Source organism: Amblyomma mixtum, chromosome 10, assembly GCF_055824585.1.
Source record: "Amblyomma mixtum isolate Tamu chromosome 10, ASM5582458v1, whole genome shotgun sequence".
Lineage (NCBI taxonomy): Eukaryota > Metazoa > Arthropoda > Arachnida > Ixodida > Ixodidae > Amblyomma > Amblyomma mixtum.
Window position 1 is genome coordinate 73,382,257 of NC_143021.1, and position 25,695 is coordinate 73,407,951.

Consider the following 25,695-nt stretch of genomic DNA (forward strand, 5'->3'; position numbering starts at 1 on the left):
TGTAGAAAGGAAGTGATCGGCTTCGGTGTGTATTCCGGCCGCCGGCTTGCGTCGGTCGCCGGTGTGTGACCTTTCGACGTACTCTTTTGTTAAGGTGTCCTTCGGCTGGCGGGCGCCTCATTATGGCGAGCCAGCCACCTACAAAGGCTCTGGCCTTTGATGTTGTCGTCCCTGAGGCGGCTAGTCCGGAGGATGTCGTCGATGCGACAGCCTCCGTAGTTGGATTGGAGGAAGTGTACTGCGCCCAGCACTTTGGTGGACGCAACTACCAAGTCACTGTGAAAAGTGAAGCCGCCATGGCTAAAATAGTTGAAGCTTCCTGCCTCACCATCGGCAAGGTACGCGTCGCCATCGTTCCCCTGAGCCCGCAGGTGACCCAGGTGACTGTTCCTTTTCTGCCCGCACGTGTACCCAGTGACGCCCTTGCCAAGGCTCTCTCCGCTTTTGGCAAGGTGCTGCACATTAGTCGCGGCGTCATGGGATCGCGTCCCACTGTCACCACCGGGACCCGCTACGTGCGAATGGAAATGAAGCCAGAGTCACCCGTACCCAACTACATCAAGGTCGCGGGCCACCGCGTGACGTGTGACTACAAGGGCATGCAGCGGGTTTGCCGGCGTTGCGGGTCCACTGCGCACTTCAGGGCACAGTGCACGGCTCCTTTCTGCGCCCGCTGTGGGGTCTTTGGGCACCAAGGCCAGGGTTGCGTGCTCCCATGTCTTCGTTGTGGTGATCCGCACGCTACTGTGGCGTGCGCTATCAAGCCCTCGTACTCGGAGGCTGCGGCCCGCCCTGCGCCCCCGCAGGCCGCTCAGGGAGCGGTTGAAGCCATCAAGGAGACCGGCGGATCCAACACCGCCGCCGTTACGGGTGCTTCCGCTGCGTCCCAGCGTAACTGCGTTGAAGAGCCGGAGTCTGCTGTTGATGCGTCCAGTGCTGCACCAAGCGAGCAGACAGTAAAGGTTCCTGCTGCGTCAGCCTCAGTCTCTCCGAGCGTCCCTGATGACACAGGGGCCGAGCCTACTGTGTCCCTGGAAAAATCTGAGGCTGAGAACGTGCCACCCTCAGAGCCCGCGCTAGAGCCCGCGGCCAGCGTTGCGGTTTTGAGCAGGGACGCCGACATAGCTGAGGTCGACGGTGACGACAGCAGCTTGACGTCCTCAGCCTCTTCAGTCAACCTCGTCATTGACGAGACTGTCATCACGCCTGAGGAGGACCCGACGCCGCCGTCGCCGTCTTCGTCATCGCTTGTACGGGAGCCAAGATCATCTCCAGACGCTGACCCTGTGCAGTCGCCGTCCCCTTCTACATCAAGGATCAGCGCTAGCACTTCTAGCGAACAGTCGTCGGATATTTAGATGGTCGCTTTAAGTTAGAGCTTAAAGCGTCCACATGCGTCGACTACGGACTCGGACAATTCTGCTGGTCGGCCAAGGAGGCCTCGTGCCTCCTCTGGTCCGACCCTCCGCAAAAGTGAGCTGGTTTAGCGCCGTTCGCGGCGCGCTTTGTATTGCCTAAGCATCGCGGCTGTTCAGGTTTCATTTTTTATTTCCAAAATGACTAACCTTCAAATTATTACTCTTAACGTGCAGGGGTTCCGCAGTGTTTTGAAGCAGGCAACGGTGGTCGCATTCGCTCGTTCCTCGGGTTGCGATATCGTCTGCCTGCAAGAAACCAATTTTTTTCGTCTCAGTGACATGTTGAAATTCAAATAGGTTTGGCGTCGATGCCTTCTTTTCGTACGCCAGCACGCGTTCTAGCGGCGTTGGCGTTCTTGTTTTGAACCGCTCACTTTTGCGCGATCATCATGTTATCTACGATGCGCTTGGACGCGTGTTGGCGTTCGACTGCACGTTTAACGCACTTCGCCTGAGAATTCTTTGTATTTATGCGCCTGCGCATTCCAATTTGGCAAACGCATTCTTTAAAGATTTAGATGTGTATTTTCTTGGAGGGCGTAATCTTCTGATGTTGGGCGATTTCAACTGCGTGCTCGATACGGTCGCCGATGTGCAAGGCCCTGGTAGGGGTAGGCCAGGCTGGAATGCGTGTGAGTTGCGCCGCTTAGTGAACCATTTCATGCTCACGGACGGGTATGAGCTCCTCTATGGCAACGTCTTTGTGTGGACTTGGCGTCGCGGGTTATCGTCGAGTAGGCTAGACAAGGCGTACGTTCCGGCGAGCCTTTCGCGGTCAGTGTGTGTAGCTAATGTACTGACGCTGCCATCCTCGCCGATGCACATATCAGACCACCGCCCTTTTCTTCTATCACTTAAGGTTCCGGCGCCTGCAGTATCACCTCATAGACCATGGCGGTTGGATGTACGCATACTTCACGACGCCAGCACTAAAGACGGGTTCACACGGGCCTTGCGTTTTTCGGTTTTTGGGGCGGTGCCTGGTGACTGGGACCGTCTGAAGGAGCAGTGGCGTCACCATTGCGCCGCATCTGGTCGAGCCCTTAGGGCTCACGTGTCAGATGAGGTGCGTGTGGTGACGGCGAAGCTACGTATTGCTCAACGCACCCCGTCGCCTTCGTCGCTTATGTGCGCATGGAGAGAGGAGCTTTCGGAGCGCCTACAGCGTCTTTTACGTGCCTCCTCTTTGACAGCGGCTGCATGGCGTTGTCGACGCAGTCCAGCTGCTCATCCCGAGGTGCTTCGGTTGGGCCGCCAAGAGCTGTTGTACACTCAAGGTGCCCCTGCGTTTACATCTTCCGCCGGGGCTACGTCCCAACCAGGTGGCAGGAATTTCAGTGCGTTTTTTAGCCATTTCAGGGGTATTGCTCAGTCGGTCATTCTAGTTGATCGCAATGTCGTTTCCGCAGCCCCATTTTTAGCAGGCTTGCCGCAGGTTTCCACTGAACTCCATGACGGCCTTATGGCTGTGCCAACAACAGTTAGTTAGTTTATGGGGTTTAACGTCCCAAAGCGACTAAGGCTATGAGAGACGCCGTAGTGGAGGGCTCCGGAAATTTCGACCACCTGGGGTTCTTTAACGTGCACTGACATCGCACAGTACACGGGCCTCGAATTTCTCCTCCAAAGAAATTCAACCGCCGCGGCCGGGATCGAACCCGCGTCTTTCGGGACAGCCGCCGAGCACCATAGCCACTGAGCCACCGCGGCGGCGGTGCCAACAACAGATGAAATCAAGGAGGCGTTGGACTCCATGAAACGAGGCTCAGCGCCTGGTCCAGACGGCCTTCCTGTGGAGTTCTATTTAGAATTTTGGGATATTGTGGGCCCTATTTTCTCGGAAGTATTAAAAATATGCTTTACTCAGCACGTATTTCCTGAATCATTCAAAAGAGGCCGCATTCTCCTTATTCCTAAAAAGTCTCCTATGTCGACATGTCCGGCAGATTGGCGCCTAAATTCAGATTACAAAGTACTAGCAAAATTACTCGTTCGTCGTCTGCGGTCTCTCCTCCCGTTGCTTATTTCCTGCCACCAGGTTTTCTCCATCCCAGGCCGTGAAATACATAGTTTATCTTCTGTAACGCGAGACATCCTAACGTATACTTTACGACTGCGCGCACAGGGTCTTCTTGTTTCCCTTGATCAGGAAAAGTCGTTCGACTTCTTAGAGCACGAGTACATTTACGGGATGCTGGATGCTTTCGGCTTCCCACCTTCTTTCGTGCTTCTCATTAAAGAGATGTACAGAGATATTTCAAGCACTCTGTTCCTCGATGGCCGGGAAAGTACCGCATTTGATGTTCGCCGCGGCGTCCGTCAAGGTTGTCCGCTCTCCTCCCTTTTGTTTGTCTTAGCATTAGAGCCTTTCCTCTTGGCAGTCAATCGCCACTCCTTTATTAGAGGTCTGGCTTTGCCAGGCAGCGAAACGGTACGCGTCACTGCTTATGCAGACGACATCACTCTGTACTTAGCTGATGAACACAGCCTGCTTGAAACTCTAAATGTTTTCCATGACTACGCCTCCTTGTCTGGCGCTGCTCTTAATTACTCGAAGAGTTGTTACTTTTTTGTGGGGTCTACCCAGACTCGTATTACATCTTCAATACCTTTGTAGTGGTGCGCGCAGATGCGCGTTTTAGGTGTGACCTACGACTGTGCTGGAATATGGAATGGTGTGTGGTCTTCGGTCGTCGAAGACATTACAGCTCGTGTGCGAAGGGCGCAGTCATTCGATTTGCCTCTGCTTGAGAAGCGCTACCTGGTTCAGTCCGTCATGTTCGGTGCCTTCTGGTACCTGTGCTACACTGTTAAACCACCCCTCCGTGTCATAAGGCGAGTGCAGACTACAGTTTTTTCGTTCTTTTGGTCAGGCGGAACCGAGCTTGTGGCCCGTGCTGTTCTTGGACAACCACGGGAGAGAGGAGGGTTTGCCTTTCCAAATTTGTCCGTCACGTCCTCGCTGTTAGCGTTGAAGAGTATTTTGCGTATCCTGCTAGGAAACGCGCCTCCGGCGCGAATCCCGGCTCGATACTTTTTGTGCCCTTCTTTACGCTTTTTGGATCCGGCGGCCCCTGTTACCAGTCAGAGCAACCTACCGCTTTCTACGCTTCATCAGTGGCCTTTTACAGACATGTAAGAGCAGTAGCACCAGCTGTCAACATCGTTGCAGACCGTGTGGTGGACATTATGGGCACGCTATTGTTACCTGTTGTGCCGGCGTCTCGCCGCTCACCTATGCGCCGCGTTCAGTGCGCGCGTTTAGCGTTGACACCTCTCGCAGATCATCTACGTGACTTTGTCTGGAAACTTGGCTGGGCAGTGCTCCATACTTGTGATCGGTTAGAGCGGTGGGGTGTGTTACGCTCCAGTACCTGTCCGAATTGCCCGCTCCCGGAATCTAATCGCCACGCTACAGTCACCTGTGTTGTAGCGCGTGTCTTTTGGCGCGCGGTTCATGCGGGATTTCGTGGGCAGGGCATTTCGTGCTTCGTCTCCCGCGGCCGCTTCCCCAGCGGCCGTTTTGCTCGCCTGTTAATAGTTGCAGGTCTTTTTAGTTTATGGCGCAGTCGATGCGCCGCGGCCGCTAGTGGCTTTCGACACCGCGCTGTGTGGCCAATTCTCGGCCGTCTCCGACGGGAGCTGATCAGTTTTTTGTCCGAGGAACTCTTTTTCTTGGGTGAGGAAGAGTTTCTCCGACAATGGTCATGCTCATTTATTTCTGTAAATAACGGTCGTCTTGTCTTGGTTTTGAGGCCAAACTGGCGCTAAGGTCTCCTTTTCAATGTTTCAGTGTCTAATTATCGCTTTTTCGCTCTTCTGTCAATCGGTATATATGCATTTCTATTTTACATTGCCCATTCCTGTTAGTTACTTAGAAATGTTTATGGTACCTCTTTAATTGGCTCGCCTTACATGCTTAATGTCATGTGTTCTTGTAAATGTGATTGTATCTGGTAACCTTGGCATGTGTACATATGTAAATAAAATTTTTTCTAAACTGCAGATAGTTTTTGGAAACAAAAAACGATGTTTCATAACCGGCTGAAATGACGCTGTACAGCGTGCGCACTGTAAAAAACAGCCGTCACTTTGGCGGCGAAATTGGCTAATTGCTTTTTGAGGAAAGGAAATGGCGGACTATCTCTCTCGCGTATCTCGGCGGACATCTGCGCCCCAAGGGAAGGGAGGAAGGTAAGAACGAAAGAAGAAAGAGAGAAAGAGGTGTTGTAGTCGAGGTCTCCGTAATAAGTTCGAGCACCTGGGGATCTTTAACGTGCAGATATCGCACAGCACATGGGCGCCTTTTGCGTTTCGCCTCCATCGAAACGCGGCTCGCTCGGTCGGGTTCGAACCCGGGTTTGACGGTGCCTCAGCGTCATTCGGAGAAGACGCTGCCTTCAGCGTTAATCAAGGGGTGAGGGTAGAGTATCGGCGAGGGTAAAAAAATGAACAAAATGTGCGGCCCTCTGATAGGCTGCCGTTTGGAACGTCATACGACCAGTGGCCTATCGCGAGGCCCTCGACGGCGAGGCTTGGGTTCATGGCAGCGGCTGCAATCACAAACAAACTGTGCCTGATTACGGTAGGTGTACTGCATATTTACTATGTTCGCTTACATTTTCATTTCGTTACGTTGTGTATGACACAGGCGCGGAGAGTCTCGTTCGACCCGCCGTGGGGTGCACGCCGTGGCGGCCGGCGTAGTACGTTTTTCGCCTCGGGCCCGTCGTGGATTCGTCTCGCTCTGTGCTCGCCCGCTTTCCTGCACAATGGTTACCATCACTGCAGACTCTCTTCTGTGCGTTCCTCGTGAGCCCACTCCTTTCTAACGCGAGAGGCCGCTTTGTATGCTTTGTGACGACCCCACATAATGCGCAGGTCCACACGGGACGGAGAGGCAAGAAGACACCGTATGGCTCAGTTTAAACAAAATGATGTAATCAATAATTATACATGGTACATCAGAGGCTGGGGTGTCCGAGCTTACGTGGCGACGCCGTCATGGGGGCGATGGAGGGGCTCCGGAGTTGCGATCCGTCGGTGGCTGGCAGAAACCGCGCGCCGTCCGGCTTCGGCGCTCAAGGACCCTTTTTCGTGAACGATGTCGTCCTCCGCGTGCCTTTCGTCCGCACTCGCCAGCTATATCTGCTCCGCCGGCCACGCCCGATCTCCTGTCTTCCCGACTGGAATTTTTCTTTCTTCCTCCTTTCCACGGCGGCGCCTGCGGCCCCCCGACCTCCCTCGTTGGAATGTCGTTTGTCTCCCGCCGGCAGCTTTCTTCTCTTGTCGGGTTGTCAGCCTCTCCTGTGTCCTTGTACGGCCAGGCAGCCTAATTGGGCTGGCTTTCCCTCCCGCCGGCGCCTTTGTACCATTGTACCCCTTCAGTGGCTTGCCGCTGCTGGGGGCTCCGTCAACGCGGCGCCGCCGAACGCGGACCGTACCCCTTCAGTGGCTTTGCCGCCGCTGGGGGCAAAAGATTCCGCCGAAGATATGGGCCCTGGTAGCTCACGCACGGAACGTCACACTCGCTCACCCTCCAGAAGAATGTTCTCCGAACATTTGAGTCCAGGCAGCTCCCCTTCTTTTTCTGAATCGCCTCGCGCATTCCGTCCGACAAAACACTTTTCGCTGCACACAACACCACTGCACTGCACCATATGCCGCAGCTGTCATAACTGGCGTCTCCAGGGGCAGCACTGATCTTCTTTCACAGACAAACATGAAACTCAGCACCCAAGCCTCTCCTTGCTAGTCCAAACTGGACGAAATAAATTTACCACAGTTACAAAGGAGCTCCCACTTCCAGCACAATCACGGCACAGACAAAAAAATATATAGATAACGAAAGGAAGTCGGGCATGTTCTGCATCCTGTGTAAAAGTGTTACTTAATGACAGAAAGGCTTAACTAGCAACTCCGATATCTTAACACATAAGCACATAGCAATGTTATGAGCTGCAGCATTACACAGTCTTAACCAGTCCCCAACTCCGCTCTGTTTACGCCATTAGTCCGACTTAGCTTTCCGATTTCGAAGCGGATATCGGCGTTCATGAGTCGTACCAAGTAATTCTGTGACCCCTTGTCTGCTTTGAGACTCGCGAGGGCTCGTGGCAGGAGCCTCTCTTGGCGTTATCTGCGCGGCAACCTCGCGCGCTCCTTCTTCCAGCAATGCATGAAGTAAATCCGGTGGCATTCCTGCCGTAACCTCTGGCGCTTGCCGAACAAATGCAGGAGAGGGCGTTTCTTGCGAACAATCTGCGCGCTCCGCTTCACTTCGGTCCCCATCAAAATCTGCGCTTTCCCCCTCACCGGTGCCGACTTGAGGCGATTTGCGTGTATCCTTATCAAGCGGCGGTTCACGTCTCGGACCCTGAAGTTTACCGGAGAAAGCTTCTCGACAACCTCGCACGGTCCTCTCCACCTCGTCTGGAACTTACGAGCCAACCCAATCTGTCTTTGGCAGTTTTCGATGTACACGCTGTCCCCCACATCAAACGGCGCGTCTCTAGCACCGCGATCGTGCACCTCCTTCCTGCGCTTCGCCGCTTTCTTTAAGGCCTCCTTTGCGATGTCCCTCGCCACTTGCAAGCGACGGGGGCCCTCTGGCACTTCACTAGGCTGGTCCGGGTCTCGGCCGTAGAGAAGAAAGAATGGCAATTCGCCCGTGCTCTCGTGTGCTGCGGAATTGTAGGCAAACATTGCATACGGGAGCCACAAGTCCCAGTCCCGCTGGTCGCGCGAAACAAAATGCGACAGGAACCCGGCCACGGTTTGGTTCAGTCGCTCCACCGCGCCGTTGCAAGCCGGATGGTACGGTGTTGTCTGCTTCTTAGTGATCTTAAGCAGCTCGCAAACTCTCCTCATTAGCTGCGACACGAAGTTCGTTCCCCGATCTGTGAAGAGTTGCCTCGGAGATCCATGTCGGTGCACGATCTGTTCGACAAATGCTCTTGCAACCGTGTCTGCTTTCTGATCTGGGAGTGCTACCGCTTCCGCGTATTTTGAAAGGTGATCGACAAATACTAAAATGTACCTGTTTCCAGAAGTGGTCGTGGGCAATGGGCCCATTATATCCATACCTGTCCGCTCGAAAGGAGCCGAAACCTCAGGGAACGGCTGAATTGGTGCTGGCCTGCGTCCCTTGGGTGTTTTTCTTTCCAGACAGGAATGACACTTCGCACAGTAGTCTCTAACATTCTGTCGCATGCCACTCCAAAAGTACAAACGCTCGACGCGCCTGCGTGTCTTCGCTACGCCAAAATGACCGGCGCACGGCGCATCGTGGAACGCGCGAAGAACCCTTTCTGTCCACGACCGAGGTATGACGACTCTCTCCCAAGCGGTTTTCTCTGGTCTCCCTTTCCTGGTTGGCCTCGTGCGCCGACACAGGGTGCCGTCTTTGCCAATGAAATAACCTAGCTGTTCGGGGTGAGATCATCATCATCATCATTTTATTCCAACATCAACATTACAGATGCTGAGGACCGTGAAACAAAAAGCCTCTAACTGGGCTTGACGGGGTTCACGGCCCCTAAAAATCACGGCATTGGCAACAAAACTAGAATAAAAACACAACGCATCAGACATGGGAGGATGTGGCACAAAATCAAGACATAAGCAAAACAATTACAAGATTAGTAGAGTGTTTAATGAAGTATACAATGTACGGTGCAATACAGAAAAAGGTTAGAAAGTGCAATTATTGTGGCTATGATATATTTACAAAAAAAAACAGTATTGTGGCTATGAAACAACTCGTTTGTTTAGAAGCGACGGGAGCATATTATGTAGCATCTGGTATCCATAGTTAGTGCGTGCTCGAGGTATTTCCCACAGTTCAGTACTGCGGGTATTTCGTGTTTTTCGTTTAGGTGTCAGGTTTGCTATGCCGCCTAGAATGTTTTTATTCTGTTTAATTCCGTTAGAATAACGCTTAAGGAGCATTGTTTCATAAATGTCAGGAAGTGTGATAATGTTTAGTTCCCTGAAGAGAGGTGCAGTATGACTATCGTATGCAGCGTTTTCTGTTTCTGTATCGTATTCTGTATCGTATTCTGTATTCTGTTTCTGTATCGTATTCTGTATCGTATTCTGTATTCTGTTTCTGTATCGTATTCTGTTTAATTCCGTTAGAATAACGCTTAAGGAGCATTGTTTCATAAATGTCAGGAAGTGTGATAATGTTTAGTTCCCTGAAGAGACTATCGTATGCAGCGTTTGCAACTATACGAATTGCCTTTTTTTGTAGGAGGTGAAGTTTAGTAATATTTGACAAAGTAGTTGTACCCCACACTAGGTGACAGTAGTTAATATGTGAAGTAAAAAGGGCACTGAAAATAAGGCGTTTAATGCAAACAGGAGCAAAATATCGCAATTTGCACAGGATCCCTGTAATGCGACAAACTTTAGTTGCAACTGCATCTATGTGAGCATTCCAGGACATGTTTTTTTCGAACAGAACACCAAGACATTTAACTTGCGACGCTATCTGAATATCTGCAGTGCCGAGATGGAGTATGGCCTGCGTGTCTATGTTTCGGTTTTTCGGCCTGAAAAAAAACAGCTTTTGTCTTACTGTTGTTTATGGCAAGCGAATTAACGGTACTCCAGGAATGTAGTTTATTTAGAAGTACATTTGCGCGTGAGATAAGAAGCTCGGCATCAGACCCTATTAAAAGTATGCTGGTATCATCAGCGTATATGATGAATTTTGCTGTGTTGTCAATGTTTACCAGATCATTGATGTAAAAAGAAAACAGCAGAGGCCCCAAAATACTTCCCTGAGGTACTCCTGCGTGAACTGCTCGTACATCAGGCAAATTATTATTGATAACAACTTGCTGGCGGCGGTATCGAAGATAGGATTTTAGCAACTGAAGAAAAACGCCACGCCACGCCGCGCCCTCTAAGCTTTCGATTATTCGCTTCAGGCCAGGATCTTTGCACTGCTCTGTGCGTAATTCGGCGGGGTCGACTACGGGGACAAACTCATCTATAGCTGACACGGCAGCTGTACGGCTGAGCGCATCAGCATTCAGATGTGTCTTTCCTGACTTGTGCTCCACCTCAAAGCAGTATTCCTGCAGCTGTAGATTCCATCTAGCGAGTCGCGAGCTAGGGTCCCTGACACTCATCACCCATTTCAGAGGATGGCAGTCTGTGACTAGCTTGAATTGGCGGCCGTAAAGGTAGCGTCTGAAGTGCTTTACTGGCCAGACAACGGCGAGGCACTCCCTTTCTGTAGCTCCGTACTTCTGCTCTGTGGGGCTCAGCTGTCGGCTAGCAAAAGCCACGGGATGTTCTTTGCCCTCGATAACCTGAGATAACACAGTACCAACTGCGAACTTTGACGCATCTGTGGCCAAAACGAAGGGCAAATTAAAATTCGGGTGGCGCAACAGCGGTGCACTCATTAGCTTCCTCTTCAGGGCCCCAAAAGCATCCTCCTCGTTCTTGCACCAGCGAAAGGCGACATTTTTGGCTGTTAAGGCAGTGAGCGGCTTAGCGAGCTTGGCGAACTCCTCTATGTGCCTTCGGTAGTAACCGATCAGGCCGAGAAACTGCCGGACCTGGCGGACACTAGTCGGGGATGGAAAATCCGAGACACACCTTAGTTTCTCAGGGTCCGGTCGCACGCCGTCAGCTGAAACAACGTGCCCGAGGTATTTCACCTCGTTTTTGAGGAATTGGCACTTAGAAGGCTTCAGCTTGAGACCAGCTCCTCTTAGTCGCACCAAAACCTGCTCAATATCGCGCATGTGGTTCTCAAAACTGTCACTGTATATGATTATGTCATCCATATACACGAAGCACAGCTTCCCCAGAAGACCCGCCAGGATAACATCAGCGGTTCTCTGCCAGACAGCAGGGCTGTTGACCAGACCCATCGGCATTCTTTTCCATTCATAGTGCCCTGAGGGCGTGTTGAATGCCGTTTTCTCAGCATCTGCCGGATCCATTGCTATCTGCCAGAATCCCGCCGCCATGTCCACTACCGTGAAGTACCTGGCAGAGCCCAGCTGAGAAAGCGTCTCCTGTATATTGGGAATGGGGTATGGATCGATGCGAGTTACGGCATTTAGTTTGCGGCAGTCCACCACCAATCGATACGAGCCATCTGGCTTTTCCACCAATAGTGCCGGTGCTCCCCATGGTGACTTTGAGTGTTCGACAATGCCGCGATCAATAAGGTCCTGCACCTGCCGCTCCATCTCCTCACGTTGGGAGTAAGGAATCCTGTACGCACGTTGGTAAACGGGCGATGAAGTGCCGGTTTCTATCCTGTGCTTTATAACGCCACAGCAGCCCAAATCCAGGTTGGACGCGGCGAATACCTCTGAGTAGTCGTTCAGCAAACCAGCCAGAGCCTCCCTCTCCCTGGATTTTACGTGGGAAAGATCGAACAACGCATTTGGAGGAGCCGAAGGACTAGCATGCTCTACAGTTGCGAGTACCGTATCGGTGGGCTCATGTTTCTCTATCGCAGAGGTGAAGGAAGCCAATGTTTTGTTCTTGGGAAGGCTCAGTGGCTGCTGGCTACAGTTAACCACCCGTAGGGGCACTCTGTGGGCGTCATTAACAGTCACGAGGCACGCGGCCGCCTTCAGGCCATTACTAAGAGAGTCGACCGGTTCAAGCACTCCCACGGCGCCGCTCTCTACATCTGCAGGCACATAAGCGTACAAAATGTGCTCCGACCACGGAAGGACGACCGCCTCATCGACCAGCTTTACGGCAACCCGCGAATACACCTTCTCTAATGATCCCACTGTTTGACGGGTGTCAATATCGGTACTGCGAACCTCAGCCCTGCTCCTGTTCAAAAACGGAACTTTTGAGCCCCCCGCATTAACTTCTTATTCAGAGAATGAGACTACTACCTTCCCTTTTCTCAAAAAATCCTGCCCTAATATACCTGACACTCCGTTTGGCAGAGACACCGTGTCCGGGCATACGTAGCAGGGGTGCTCCAATGCAATTCCGCCGAGAGTGAAGTGTAACCGGTAGAGCCCACTTATGCCAAGAGGATCCCCCGTTATGCCTACAAATTTGGTTGCCATACCACCAGACGCTTCCAACACCTCGCGATCCCCTTTCCTTCGAAGCGTGTTTCATTTTTTTTTCATTTTATTTTCCAGAAAGATTCTGGCGGATTCATAGGCAAAAAGCTGTTCCTGACAGCTTGACAAAGGCCTATAAAACCACCAACGAGGCAGTAGGTGATGACCTTACGATGCAGAATATTGAAAGAAGAATAAAATATGTTTAACACACAATATATGACTACAAACATGGACAATGGCTGAGTAGAAAAATATACATTAACAAGAACATACATTAACAAGAATGACATTTTAGAGCTTGGCACCAGTTTTACAGAAAACAGTATTAACGAAGTATCGATTATAACTTCAAAGGAAATTTACACATATTGTTTTAGAAATACAATTATGTGGCATACAAAAAAATAAGACATTAAGGCTAAGCAAATAATAGCATGAACAAACTATCCATCAAATAGTTAACCGGTAATATATCTAGGAAAAGGCACATAATACACACAATCTCGAAACAACATTATACAATTATAGCTAAAATGAGTACACTTGTGCACATCTGGTATAATTTGTAAATAAAGGTACAGCTATGTGGACAAGAATTGGTCAAGTAACTGTTTTAGTGTTGGCCTAGTTATGTGTTTGTATTTATTTAGAATGACTGGAAGATTATGCTGAAGTGTTTGCTCTTTATAATTTGTGCGGAAACGAGGTATGAACCATGGATCAGTGTTCCGTGTATGAGTGTTTTTATTGAGTTCTAAAGAGGCTAATGACTTAAGGAAATGCCTGAAAGAATCAATTGCTAAATAAAATGATCGCAGGACTCGAAACTCGTAAGCACGTTTGATGCTAATTATATTGTAGGACTGAAAATATTCTGCTGTTGACGACAGGAAGTCTATATTGGCGATGTTACGAATATTTTTTTTCTGGAGTACGTATATCCTCTGGACATTTCTTTGTGATGTAGTCAACCAAACTAAATTGCAATAGTTAGTGTAGGAGGCAAACAAGGCATTGTAGACTTGTAGTTTTATTTTTGTTGGTAGAAAAGAACGGCAACGTGATAATGCCCCTGTAACTGTTGAAAGCTTTTTGCAGAGGTTATCTATGTGAGAGTCCCACATAAGATGAGAACTAAATGTTATGCCAAGTATCTTGATTTCTTCAACAATCTCAATAATTTGGCCTTCGCAGCGGATATCTTGCTCAATTTTAACTAACTTATTTCTAGCGCGAAAAATAACTGCTTTGGTTTTTGAGGGGTTGATCTTCATCTTATTTGATCGTGACCAAAATATTAATTTTTCAAGAATATTATTACCCTTTGATATAAGAGTATTAACATCACTGCCTGATAGCAAAATACTGCTGTCATCTGCGTACACGATAAATTTAGCCCCCCCGTCAATATGGGCAATATCGTTTATATAGATGATGAAAAGTAATGGGCCCAAGATGCTACCTTGTGGTACACCAGTTAATATTGGTAGAGGTGAAGATTTATGATTGCCAAGGTGAACGCACTGAGTCCTATTTTTTAAGTATGACCGAAGTAATTCAAGAGATTTGCCACGAATGCCATAATGTGTGAGCTTAAATATTAAAATGTTGTGATCAAGAGAATCGAAAGCCTTACTGTAGTCAATAAAGAGACCAAGTGTAAAGAGTTTTTGATCAATATTTTGCAACACAAATTCTTTAAGTGATAGAAGTGCAGATTCGGTTGATCGTCCCCTTCGAAATCCAAACTGGTTATCTGAGAGCAAGTTACGCGTGTCCAAAAACTTGGTTAATCGTACAGAGATTATTTTTTCCAAACCCTTTGAAAAAACAGGTATTACAGATATTGGTCTGTAGTTTCTCGCATCATTTTTATCCCCGCTTTTATATACGATGGATACCCTAGACCTCTTCATGGCAGTAGGAAATACACCTTTTTCTATAACAAGGTTGAATATGTATGCGAGTACCGGGACAATATGCTGCAAAACGTGTTTTACGGGCGTAATCTGTAAGTTATCTATATCCAGGGCTTTGCTGTTCTTTAGATTCATAAATGTGCTGTAAATTTCATGTTCAGTTATTAAATGGAGAGCAAAACTCTCTACAGGGCTATTGTCGGTAGGCTGGACAGGAGGAAGGCAGCTGTCTTCTGCGGCAATATCGACTAACACTTTATTGAAATGATCAGCCAGTTCTTTACCAATAAGCTCGCGGTTATTGTGTACTATTCTGTCAGGAATAACATGTTTATTTTGGCGACCTAAAACATTATTTATCACCTTCCATGCAACTTGTGGTTTTTTGCTAACGATATCAAAGAACAGGTGTTCATAATACGCAGTTTTTGCGCGCCTAAGTTCTTTATTTACTCTATTTCTATAAGACTTAAATTCTGTTAACGTTGCCAGGAACCGAGTTCGTAAGAAAGCATGGAAAAGTTTATTTTTCTTTTTAATCATCCCGAGAAGGTATGGTGTGATCCATGGTTTCCTAACTCTTTTCGATGGCTTGAAAGTTCTAAAAGGGAAGTGCATTGTGTATAGTTTTACAAAAAGTTCCATGAATTTTAAATATGCTTCATTTACATCAGTAATTGTATATATAACTGACCAGTCCTGCGCACCAATATCTCTTTCGAAAGAAAGGAGAGCCTCTTCAGAGAGGGACTGAACTGTAACTATGTCTCGTCTGTAGGTTCTCTGCCCAAGTCGGTTACAGTAGAACATAAAGATTGGACAGTGATCACTAATATCAAACGCGATTGTTCCGGCATGAGAAATGGTGTTTTCAATATTTGTAATAAAAAGGTCAAGAGAAGTGGAAGAAGAAACCGTCACTCTTGTGGGCGATGTAATTATGTTAATAAAGCCAGTTGAATAAACAGTGTTGTTAAAGTCTTGTGCATTCGAGCTATCACTGCAAACGTCTGTGTTGAAATCACCGCCACAAATCAGCGTAAAATTGCCATCGGAAACAAACTGCAAGAAGTTTTCAAAAAAATTCATGAACTCCCTAAAATTGCCCTGTGGAGGGCGGTAAACAACAGCTCAAGGTTCTGCTTTAAAGTTAGGATTTCATAGTCTGGCGTAATAATACAATATTCAGAGAGAAGTTCGTAATCCCGAGTAGGTTCAACGTAAATTGCAACACCACCCCCTTTGCGGTTAGTGCGATTCATGACAAAACTCTTATAATTGTCAAAATGAAGTATGTCGCCCTCATCATAATACCATGTCTCGGTCAACATTATTATGTTATATGAAAAAGAAAACTGACTTAGGAGATAAGATATGTTATCATGCTTTCCGGGTGCGGAGCGTGCATTAATGTGCAGAGCTGAAGTATACGATGCAGAGGGAGAGGGAACTGCTTGAGGTAAAACAAAATTGTAATATTCCATTGTCAATTTTTTGTTTTCTTAGGGTGATTGGCTATGAGGTGGTACTGAAAATATCTTAGCAAGATCGTCTTCTTGGGCAATGGGTACAATCTCAGAACCATCGGACTGCCTTGCAAGGATTTTTCCGTTTTGTGTCCACACTGACTTCCATTTGTGTTCCTTCTTACGCTTTATTGCCATACTTAGAAGCTTCTTCAGACTGGGGCATAAGTGCTCATTCACATATATCGGATTGTCATTATCCAGTCCAATGTCGCGGTTGGTGAAGCGAGCTTTCTTTCCTTTCTTTAGTGTGATGTCACGTTTCACTCTAGACTTAAATTGTACAATTTTATTTGTTTTGTCACTGTTTCGGATCGGAACCCGATGGCAAACCTCGATATCGTCTGCAGAGATTGGTTCTTTGATGACATCACCAATTTTTGATACAATGGCAGTGATGTTTTCATCTTCTGTTTTTGAAACACCCTGGATCTCAATGTTTGCATTCCTGGAGTATTGTTCAATGTGAACGAGCTGCTTTTCAAGGTCAGCATTTTTCTTTTCAAGAGCCACACATCTCTCAAGAGTTGCCTGGTTTTCTGTGGCAAGTTTAGCATTCTTTGCTACTTCCGCATCGAGTTTTTTCTTCAGTGTATTCAATTTCTTCATAAGCAAACTCAAGACTCGTTGTCATGCTTTTCTGCTCAGACTTCAGATCGCGCATTTCATTACGCAAATCCCTTTCATAGGCCTCTCGGGCCGTTTTAAATTCCTGCCTGAGATCATCTTTGAGCTTCGCGTAGATTTCATCTTTGATTTTGGCAATTTCTTTTGCCATCTTTACACAGGAAAAACAGCCCTAGTCACTTGGCAGCAGCGACGGTAGAGTATGAAAAAGGAATACACCGTACAACATACACTGCACTAACCTGCGTAAAAACGGCAGAAACAGCGTGAGGTGATGCACCCAGGTCGTCGTCGCTACTGCCAAGTGAAAGCCGGCAGCATCGTAGGCTTCTTTTTACAGCAAGAGACAGGTGACGTCACGGCCTCTGGTGTCGATAGGAAACGCTGCTGGTCGCAACGCTATCGTCCGCTTGAGCGTCGTTCTGGTGGGCGTCGTTCCGATGGGCGTAGGCGCACGTGTATTCAGCCGATCCTTCCGTAGCCACTCGTTGTACTTTCGCAGTCAATCTGCGTAAAAACGGCAGAAACAGCGTGAGGTGATGCACCCAGGTCGTCGTCGCTACTGCCAAGTGAAAGCTGCTTTCCTTAAGCAAGGTCACCTTTGACCCCGTGTCTATCAACAATTCCATGCAACAACCATTTAACTTGCAACGCACAACAGGGCATGCCTCGTCGGCCACACAAACCACCACCACCTCATTACCCACTGCTCCCTCCCCACACTCATCAGGATGGGGAGGACAACCTAGTTTTTTGTCCCTGTATCTGGAGCCTCGCTGTAGGCTTGCTTAGGGCGTGTCTCGCCTGCTTCTCTTTGTGGCTCCCCACGGCGCACGTTTGGGCAGAACCTTGCGATGTGTCCGCGACCATGGCACGCGAAGCACGCGATTTCTTCGAAATCTCGCATACCGCGCCTGTAGCTTTGTGGCGGTCTCCGGTTTCCAGCGAATGGGCGCCGTTGAGCGCCCGCTTCAACCTGGCGTTCCACCTGCTGAGATAGCAGCTGCTCTAAGCGATCTAACCGCTCTGTCAAGAGAGAAACCTCAGGGTTGGGCACCGCTCTCTCTATGACGCGAACTCTCGCTGCGGCCGCCGTTAGCGCCTCATTTCGTTCCTCATCCAATGCGGCCGCCACGGCTTGGTCGAAATTGCTCGGCTTGCGCGAGAGCACGAACCGGCGCACGGGGTCTTGCAGACCAGCCACAAACAAAGCGGTCATTTCCTCTTTAAGTAGTTCCTCCGCGTATTTCTTCTTTAGCTGGTCTCCTTCCTCCTCCCTACTCAGCGTATCGCGCGCTAGGCGCTGAAGCCGCGACGCAAACGTTCGCACGTCCTCCCCTACCATCTGTCCGGCGTCACGGAACCTCTGTACCCGCACATGACGTGGTTCAGTGTCGAAATGCTCGAACGCGAGCTTCTTAAATTCCGCAAATGATTTTGTGGATTTTACTTTTTCGTCTCGCCAAGCAAAATCATGAGCAGCTCCTGCCATCTTACACCTCGCCATTCCCAGCATTTGAGCATCGGACCATCCCCCCATTTTCCCAATCTCTTCTAGCATGGAAAAGAAATCGCAGACTGGAACCCCTGTCTTATCTCCCGTGAACGTCGGAATGACGCTTCCTAATGCCAGCATGCTTGCTCCGAGCGACGGCTGTGGAGTGGGAGCTCCGTCAGTTAGACATTTTTTTTTCGCTCCAGCCTTCCGGTGCCTCAAGCCTCTCAAATGGGGGTCAAAGTCCCACAATCAGTCCCGTGATTCCCCTTTGATTACAATTTTGAAGTCATGAATGTCGCAGCATTCAGAGGACATTTGCTTTTGAGACCCCACTTCTGACACCAGTGTGACGACCCCACATAATGCGCAGGTCCACACGGGAAGGAGAGGCAAGAAGACACCGTATGGCTCAGTTTAAACAAAATGATGTAATGCTCCGCCGGCCACGCCCGATCTCCTGTCTTCCCGACTGGAATGTTTCTTTCTTCCTCCTTTCCACGGCGGCGCCTGCAGCCCCCCGACCTCCCTCGTTGGAATGTCGTTTGTCTCCCGCCGGCAGCTTTCTTCTCTTGTCGGGTTGTCAGCCTCTCCTGTGTCCTTGTACGGCCAGGCAGCCTAATTGGGCTGGCTTTCCCTCCCGCCGGCGCCTTTGTACCATTGTACCCCTTCAGTGGCTTGCCGCCGCTGGGGGCTCCGTCAACGCGGCGCCGCCGAACGCGGACCGTACCCCTTCAGTGGCTTTGCCGCCGCTGGGGGCAAAAGATTCCGCCGAAGATATGGGCCCTGGTAGCTCACGCACGGAACGTCACAGCTTGTTCACTAAGGTGCCTCGATGCGCGCGCCCTCTCCCCCGCTCGGAGAGGGCGCGCGCATCGAGGCACCCTATTGTTCACCTAGGTGAAGGGAACAGTCGAGCCCGTTGCAATGCGAGGCGATCGCGAGCTTGTGGCTGTTGTAAACAACGTGCTTTCGGGCTTTCGTGCAGTCTGCTTTAAGATATGTGCTTTGAGGTGGTGGTGAAAAACATTTATGGGCAATTAGATTTTTTACAGAAAGGTGATTGGGGTAGGACCCTATTGGCCCTTTCCCCTCACAGTACTAGGTGGAGCCCCTATTCCGGGGCCCCATTGGCAAGCAACGCCGCCCGCGTCCGTTGAACCAAGGCCTTTTGGCTCTTTAGATCTTGACAGCCGAGCAGGGCCGCCTCCCAGTCCTCTCTGGTGGGGTTGGGGTTGGGGGGGATAGATGGGTTGGATTGACACGCCCAAACCATGTGGAAGGTGTCAGACACCTCCCCACAGAACTGGCACGTGCCATCAAAGGATGTATTGAAATGTTTAAGCACCGCCGGGCACAGTACAGTGTTAGTGAGAATTTTGATGAGGAGGCGCTCGTCAGCGCGATCCAGACCCTTACAAGGGGCCGGGTAGCGCCGGTGCTCCTCCTTGTAGTAATCGGTGATTTGTTTGAATGTAATGGCCAGATTGTCTGATTGGGAGTGCCCTTCCAAGGACAGGGAGATAGCCCGGGGAGAGAGTGCGCGGGCGGCCTGATCGGCCTGTTCGTTTCCCTGGAGTCCCTGGTGACCGGGGGCCCAAATCAGGTTGCGTGGAGTTGGATCTTCAGATCGACAGATATATTCCAGTATGCGCCAGAGCTCTGCACCCCATAGTGCTCCTTTGGTGCGTATTCCGCTTTTGGATTCCGCCTCTCCCTCCGTCTTTTGCGGGGACATCAGAGCGTGCCTTTACCCTTTACGCGCTCGCTCTGCCGCGCCTATTTCTATTCATCTGTCCGGAACTGCCCTGCAGCTCCGGCTCCTCACGCTGCAGCCGAGCGAGGCGGCGGCGGTTGGCCCGCTGATTGTTCTATATCTTCATGCTCCAGTGGCCGCAGTTTGGCGTGATCACTCCGAGGTCCGGTGTGTGCCTGCAGCGAGCTTTGTGAGCTTCGGGAAAGCGGGCCCCGATTTTGTAGAACCAGCATTTTGCTAGGAATAATAATAATAATGATCCTTTTATTTGTGTCATATAAAGGGCTCAGGAGGCCGGCAGTAAAAGCTGTCATTGTAAGACAGCTTCACAGAGCCACAGGCCCCCCCTTACACTAAACAGCGTTAGAGCGGCATTTTTTTTTGTTAAGAGGAGAAAAGTACAATAGATGTTCACAATTGGAAATTCTCTTTCCTGAAGTAAATGTAACAGACATGAATGCGGTAGAATTGTGGAAGAGGAGACAATTCCGAAATTACTGTTTTTCTGATGCAGTAGAAAACCAAGAAGAGATACACAGTGACGGAGCAGTCAACCAAAGGAACAATCACAAATGCAGTTTCAGTTATCCAGCAGAAATAATAACAATACATATACAGTGATGGAGAGGTAAGAATGCAAAGAAAAATGAATAAAACACACATTGTCATTTGAAACAAGGGAAGAGAAGACGGAAACTAACAAGACACACAATTGGGAAATATCGGACTAGACAAACATGGAGGGCTGAAAAGGAAATAAAGCAGCCTACAATGTTTTAAAATACTGTTGAAGTGCTAAAAATATGTTATATCTTCAAGGTGTACGTGTTCTTGATGGAATCTGTTTAGTAACCTGGGCAAGTCGTCCTGTAGTGTCTTTGAAGCATAGGTTGATTTGTAAGTTCTTACTTTCAAGGGCTCAGTGTTACCTGTCTGGTGGGCTGTAGTGTTTCCTGCAAGGTCGCTAATTATTTTAAAAATGGGCTCTTATTTATTTTTTCGTTTTTAAATGAAGCGCACAAAATGTAGTCGAACAATTCGGTAACTGGGATAACATTGCACTTGTCAAAAAGGTGCTGTGTTTGAGAGTAAAAATACCAACATTCTATTATTCTAAGAAGCCCCTTCTGCAACTTGCGAAGCCTTAGCAAATTTCCATGTATTGTAGTGGACCAGATTAAATGGCAGTAGTTCAGTGTGGAGGAAACCAATGGATTATAATTTAACATGATAATTTTGGGGGCAAGTATGTGACGATTTCGGTATATTAACCCAATACATGTTTGAAAGCAAAAAGGTCAGGCTAGACCACGCCGAGAGCCTTCGCTGCCCTGTCACCTTAAGGGAGAACCGAGTGTAATCTCTGATAGCCTACGGCACCAAGCTTACCGTATGCGTTGTCTGAGTTAGTCTTGAAATTAAGCAAGAAAGATTTTAACTCAGTACTATTAGGTGCTGCTAATTTTGTTCCCATGCAGGCTCAGGTGTGGACGACATCCACCTAGTTGCACTTGCAGTTTTCAGAGAGGAGTGCATCTGCAGAGCCACGCAGTCTGCACAAGGCAGTGGGACACCTTCTCGGAGACTTTCTTGTTTTCAAGACCGGTTATCCGCCCGGCTGCCCTCTCACTACGGAATGTTTGCACAGGTAAATGAGTATGAAATTATGGGAAGGACCCTTTCGATACAGGTTGGAATTTTAGGACCAGTAAAAAATTTATTCAAATAGTATGCTTTACTGAAAATCAAGTACTTTTTCTGCGTACGAAAAAGATAACCTGACCTCTATATAACTTCCATGGTTATTTGGGTTTGTATAGGGTTCCTCAATACAAGGTACAGGACTGGAATCTTTTCTTTCAGTGATTTCTGGTTTATGCAGTAGTGAGTAATCTGATAACTCGGCAGCTCTTAGCACAGAAAGATGACGCTATTCCTATCACGCATCATCACTTTCGATGCGTACCAAATTTGTTACATTTCTGTTCGTGTTCCAGCAAAAAACCAGCGAATAGCAGCACTCAAGTCAACGAGAGTTTACACACACACTACTGCCATACTTACAGCTGATTTAATGTAGCAAGAAAAAATTAGGTCCAGTCATCATTTCATTCCCGGTAAATCGCACCACTCTTTCTCTGTGATGCTTATCCAGGACTGCTCTCATTTTTTTTTAAACAATTTTTATAAGTGTCTCAAGCAGTTCTTGCTCGTGCCTGGACTTCCCCCTGCGAGTAATGCTCGCATAGTGAAACAGAGGCGAGCATTTGCTATAGTCCTTCACATGCAAAGCAAGGTTGCTACCTGTGCCTACTTGCAACTTGTTGCCGTGTCGTCTGAGGCGTTCATTCAGGCTTTGCCCAGTCTGCCTGATGTATTGTTTCCCATTGGACATGGGGATTGAATACATGACCCACATTGCACACATTGTGAACTTTGTTTGGTGGTTGTTCTTCCAGGCTCGTTCTCTTGCAGAGTCGGAGCTTTTATCAAAAATAACAGATTTTAAATATCTCTGGGTTTATTTTTCAGCTGACCTGACATGGAGAAAGCAGACTGAATATATATCGGCAAAGGCATCTAGAATCCTAAATTTTTTAAAAAGGAATTTTCGGGACGCTCCTCAGAAGGTTAAGGAACTTTTATACTTCACTAACATCAGGCCAATTATGGAGTACGCCTGCGCAGTATGGGACCCTCGCGTAGTAACCTTTTGTGGCATGTTGGAACGGATTCAGAATCGTGCGGCGCGGTTTGTTACCAATAAATATTCTTTTAATTATCGAAGCAACAGTATTAAGCAAGAGCTAAACTGGGACTCGTTGGAGGAGCTCCGTTTACAAATAAAATTAGAATTCTTTTGCCGCATTTATTTAAAAAATCCTGCTATTAACCCCGAAACTTATCTGCTGCCCCCTCATTTTGTATCCAGAAGGCGCGACCACGACTGGAAAATACGTGAAATAAAATGCCGTACTAACATGTTCAAACACTCTTTCTTTCCGCACGCCATAAATGAATGGAATAAGCTGCCTCATAGCATTGTTCAATGCGAGTCCGAAGAAAAGTTCCGAGCACTGTTGTCGGAACTGTGATGTGCACCCATGTTCATCTGCTGTTTTCCTGCTTTTCCTCTTCCTGTCCTTTTCCGACCAATTGACTGATGTGAATGCTCTGTTGACCCTCTTTTTCATCCTCTGCCATCCATTCTTTCCTATCCTTCACAAAAAGTTGGCACATGCTGTACGATTGATTGTTTATGTATGTATTTCCCCCTGCAATTATGCCTGCATGGCGCTGCGGAAATGTAAATAAATAAATAAATAAAAGATGCGCGTGCAAAGACCAGATAGCTTGGAGGTGGCTGAAAACAAGTTGGTACCAATATTTTTTGACACTGTTTTCAACCCCTGGAAATTTTTATAGAACACACGAAAACAGCGCAAACTTCGCGGAGGACGCAAAAAGGGGAGACGAGACCCAGGAGCTGGCTAACAACTGAAATTTTATTGCTCTGACACATCGGTGAATATACTCATGTTCTTTTTATAGAAGTACGGGACAAGAGTCATTAAGGTGATCGCGTACTTCCATAAAAATTTTCTATAGGCTGAAAAACAGTGTTAGAAAATTTGGTGTTAAACATGGTGTTTTCACCTCCTCATGAGCTGTCTGGTCTTTGCGGCCGCATCTCTGGCTGTGAAAAAGAAACCCGCTAGACCAACCACCAAACGATGTTCACAAAGTGTTCGGCGAGGTTTGTGTATCAAGTGCTCATGTGCTGTGGGAAAGTAGGCATCGGGCAGACTGGGCAATGCTTGAATGCACGCCGCAGGAAACACATTGCGTGTGGGCACAGGAAGCAACCTTGAGTTATATTTCAGAACTGCAGCAAATGCTTACCTTTGTTTCGCAGCACGAGCATTACTAGCAGGGGGAAGTCCAGGCCCGAGCAAGAACTGCTTGAAGCATTTTTAATCAGAAGCAATGAGCGGTCCTGCCTAAGCGAGCTATCTCTCCTTAGCATAGGGAAAGAGTGGCACTTTTTACCTGGTATGGAAAGATGAGCGCATATGATTTTTCATTTGCATGTGTGCTTGTTGGAGAAAATGCTTCAAGTACGTGGATGAGCCAAAAATAAATCATTTGTAAGTCCAGCAAAAGTGTGCGTGACTTGTTCTGGTCTTGTGTCTCAGTTTTCGCAGGTTTTTTTTTGCTAGAACTTTAATAACTAGCTCGCTCAGCAATTCACATTTTAGTTGATATGCTTCATAGATTTTTCAATGTCTGAACATTTTTGAACATTTATTATTCATGCTAGTGCTGTTATCAAACCAGGTGCCTTTTATTCTGTTTGCAAATCCAAAGGCACCGAATTTCGGAACTCTAAGCAATGTGTGAGATAGTGAGATATGGTGTTAATTGAATAGACTTTCAAGCCATGCTACCATTAAATATTTCACAGTGTTCTGAAGCACTGCAAAATATCTGCAAAACAGTGCTTGTAACAGTGTACTGGAGAAAACACCTGGTATAGTTATTTATGTAAATTGAGAATATTTTTGTAATCTGTGCAGCTCGTTCAGACGTGAAGAAAGTAAGGCGCAAATCTATCAGTACATGTGTTGTACACCGTGTGCTGGTCACAAGTTCTTTCCTCCAGAGTGACGCACGGATCTGCCGGAGTTGTCCAGTTGAATGAGCTGCTTCTAATGCCTTCCACTTCCACACCTGCTGGCTTAAGACTGCCTAAATTGGTTTATGTACCGTTGCCTCCTGATCAAAGCTTTACCTCGAGGAAATCTGATGTGTACCTCCCTAGAGGCAGCCGTACCATATCTGAAGTTTTAGAAAAAAAAGAACAACTTTAAGCATTTTTTGTCTTTTACCCTGAGGATCGAGTAAGATAAGTCAATGGACAAATTAAAGTACAGTGACTCAAGTGGTAAATGTAGAGGTAACATCGTGGATATAACCTGAATGGTTACATCGACAAAAGGATGATGGAATAAGGGAACAAGACAGTGCACGTTTTGAACTGACATATTGTCAAATTTTTCCGCAAGCTGAGATATAGTTTGGCGGTGAGCTGTCGTCACAGCTTGACAAAGCCCATGCCTTGCACGCCACGTAGCAAGAGGCAGGTTAAAATTCCTTATGTCGTGCATGACACCTAAAATGCAACACATTTCGTAAGTGAAAGTTTTACAGATGTGTTATCTCGCTTTCATGGAAAAGTGAATTATGTTTTTATTGCATTTATAAGTATGTTTTTATGGCAACAAAATTGTTCCTTGTCATTTTTTGGCTTCGTGTGGCCCTTTTCTGATGCCTTCATACTGTGCAATTTTGTACACATTCTTCACACATCATCCTTGTATCTAATCTGGCTCTATACTATGTTCCGTTTTTCAGATGCCAGGGTCCATGGATGTTCTTGGGAGGAAGCACCTAAGGCAACACAGGGAGCTGCAAGTTGAACGCTTCTTTTTCCATTTCGGCAACTAACAAAGCGCTTATGAGCAATAAATGCCTTGAAAAGATAACATTTTTGGTAGCGTCTTTCATAAGATAATGCATAATCCGAACAACTTTGAATTAAGAAATATATAACAAAAGATAGAAGCGAGCTTGTATATTTCCAGCATTCTGGATACCCTTGATCAAGGGGCTAGAGAAAATCAAAGTGACCGACAGAATCTACAGTTGACATAATTTCCACAACAATGAATGCCAACTTCTTAGGCTTTTAGTAACATACACAAGTATGGACCGTAACTGTAAAGAATTATAGATGGACTGCACACAAAAGACACCAGGCGTTCTTATTAACCTATAGTATGCTTGAGACTGACAAAGAAAACATGAAGGAAAGTCAAATTTTT

General features: G+C 47.8%; 1 protein-coding gene across 1 annotated transcript; it reads left to right on the forward strand.

The window, feature by feature from the left end:
- The first annotated feature begins 296 nt into the window (after window positions 1-296).
- On the forward strand, window positions 297-25,273 carry LOC149326121 (uncharacterized). The gene is made up of 3 exons (XM_089564483.1): window positions 297-1,473; window positions 21,289-21,458; window positions 25,226-25,273. The coding sequence occupies exon 1, from the start codon at window positions 297-299 to the stop codon at window positions 1,356-1,358; it is 1,062 nt and encodes a 353-aa protein (XP_089420609.1). The 3' UTR covers window positions 1,359-1,473; window positions 21,289-21,458; window positions 25,226-25,273.
- Window positions 25,274-25,695: the final 422 nt, after the last annotated feature.

What these genes read in the sequence shown, in the direction of transcription:
- LOC149326121 (XM_089564483.1), top strand. Translation starts at nt 297, where the DNA reads ATGGCTAAAATAGTTGAAGCTTCCTGCCTCACCATCGGCAAGGTACGC.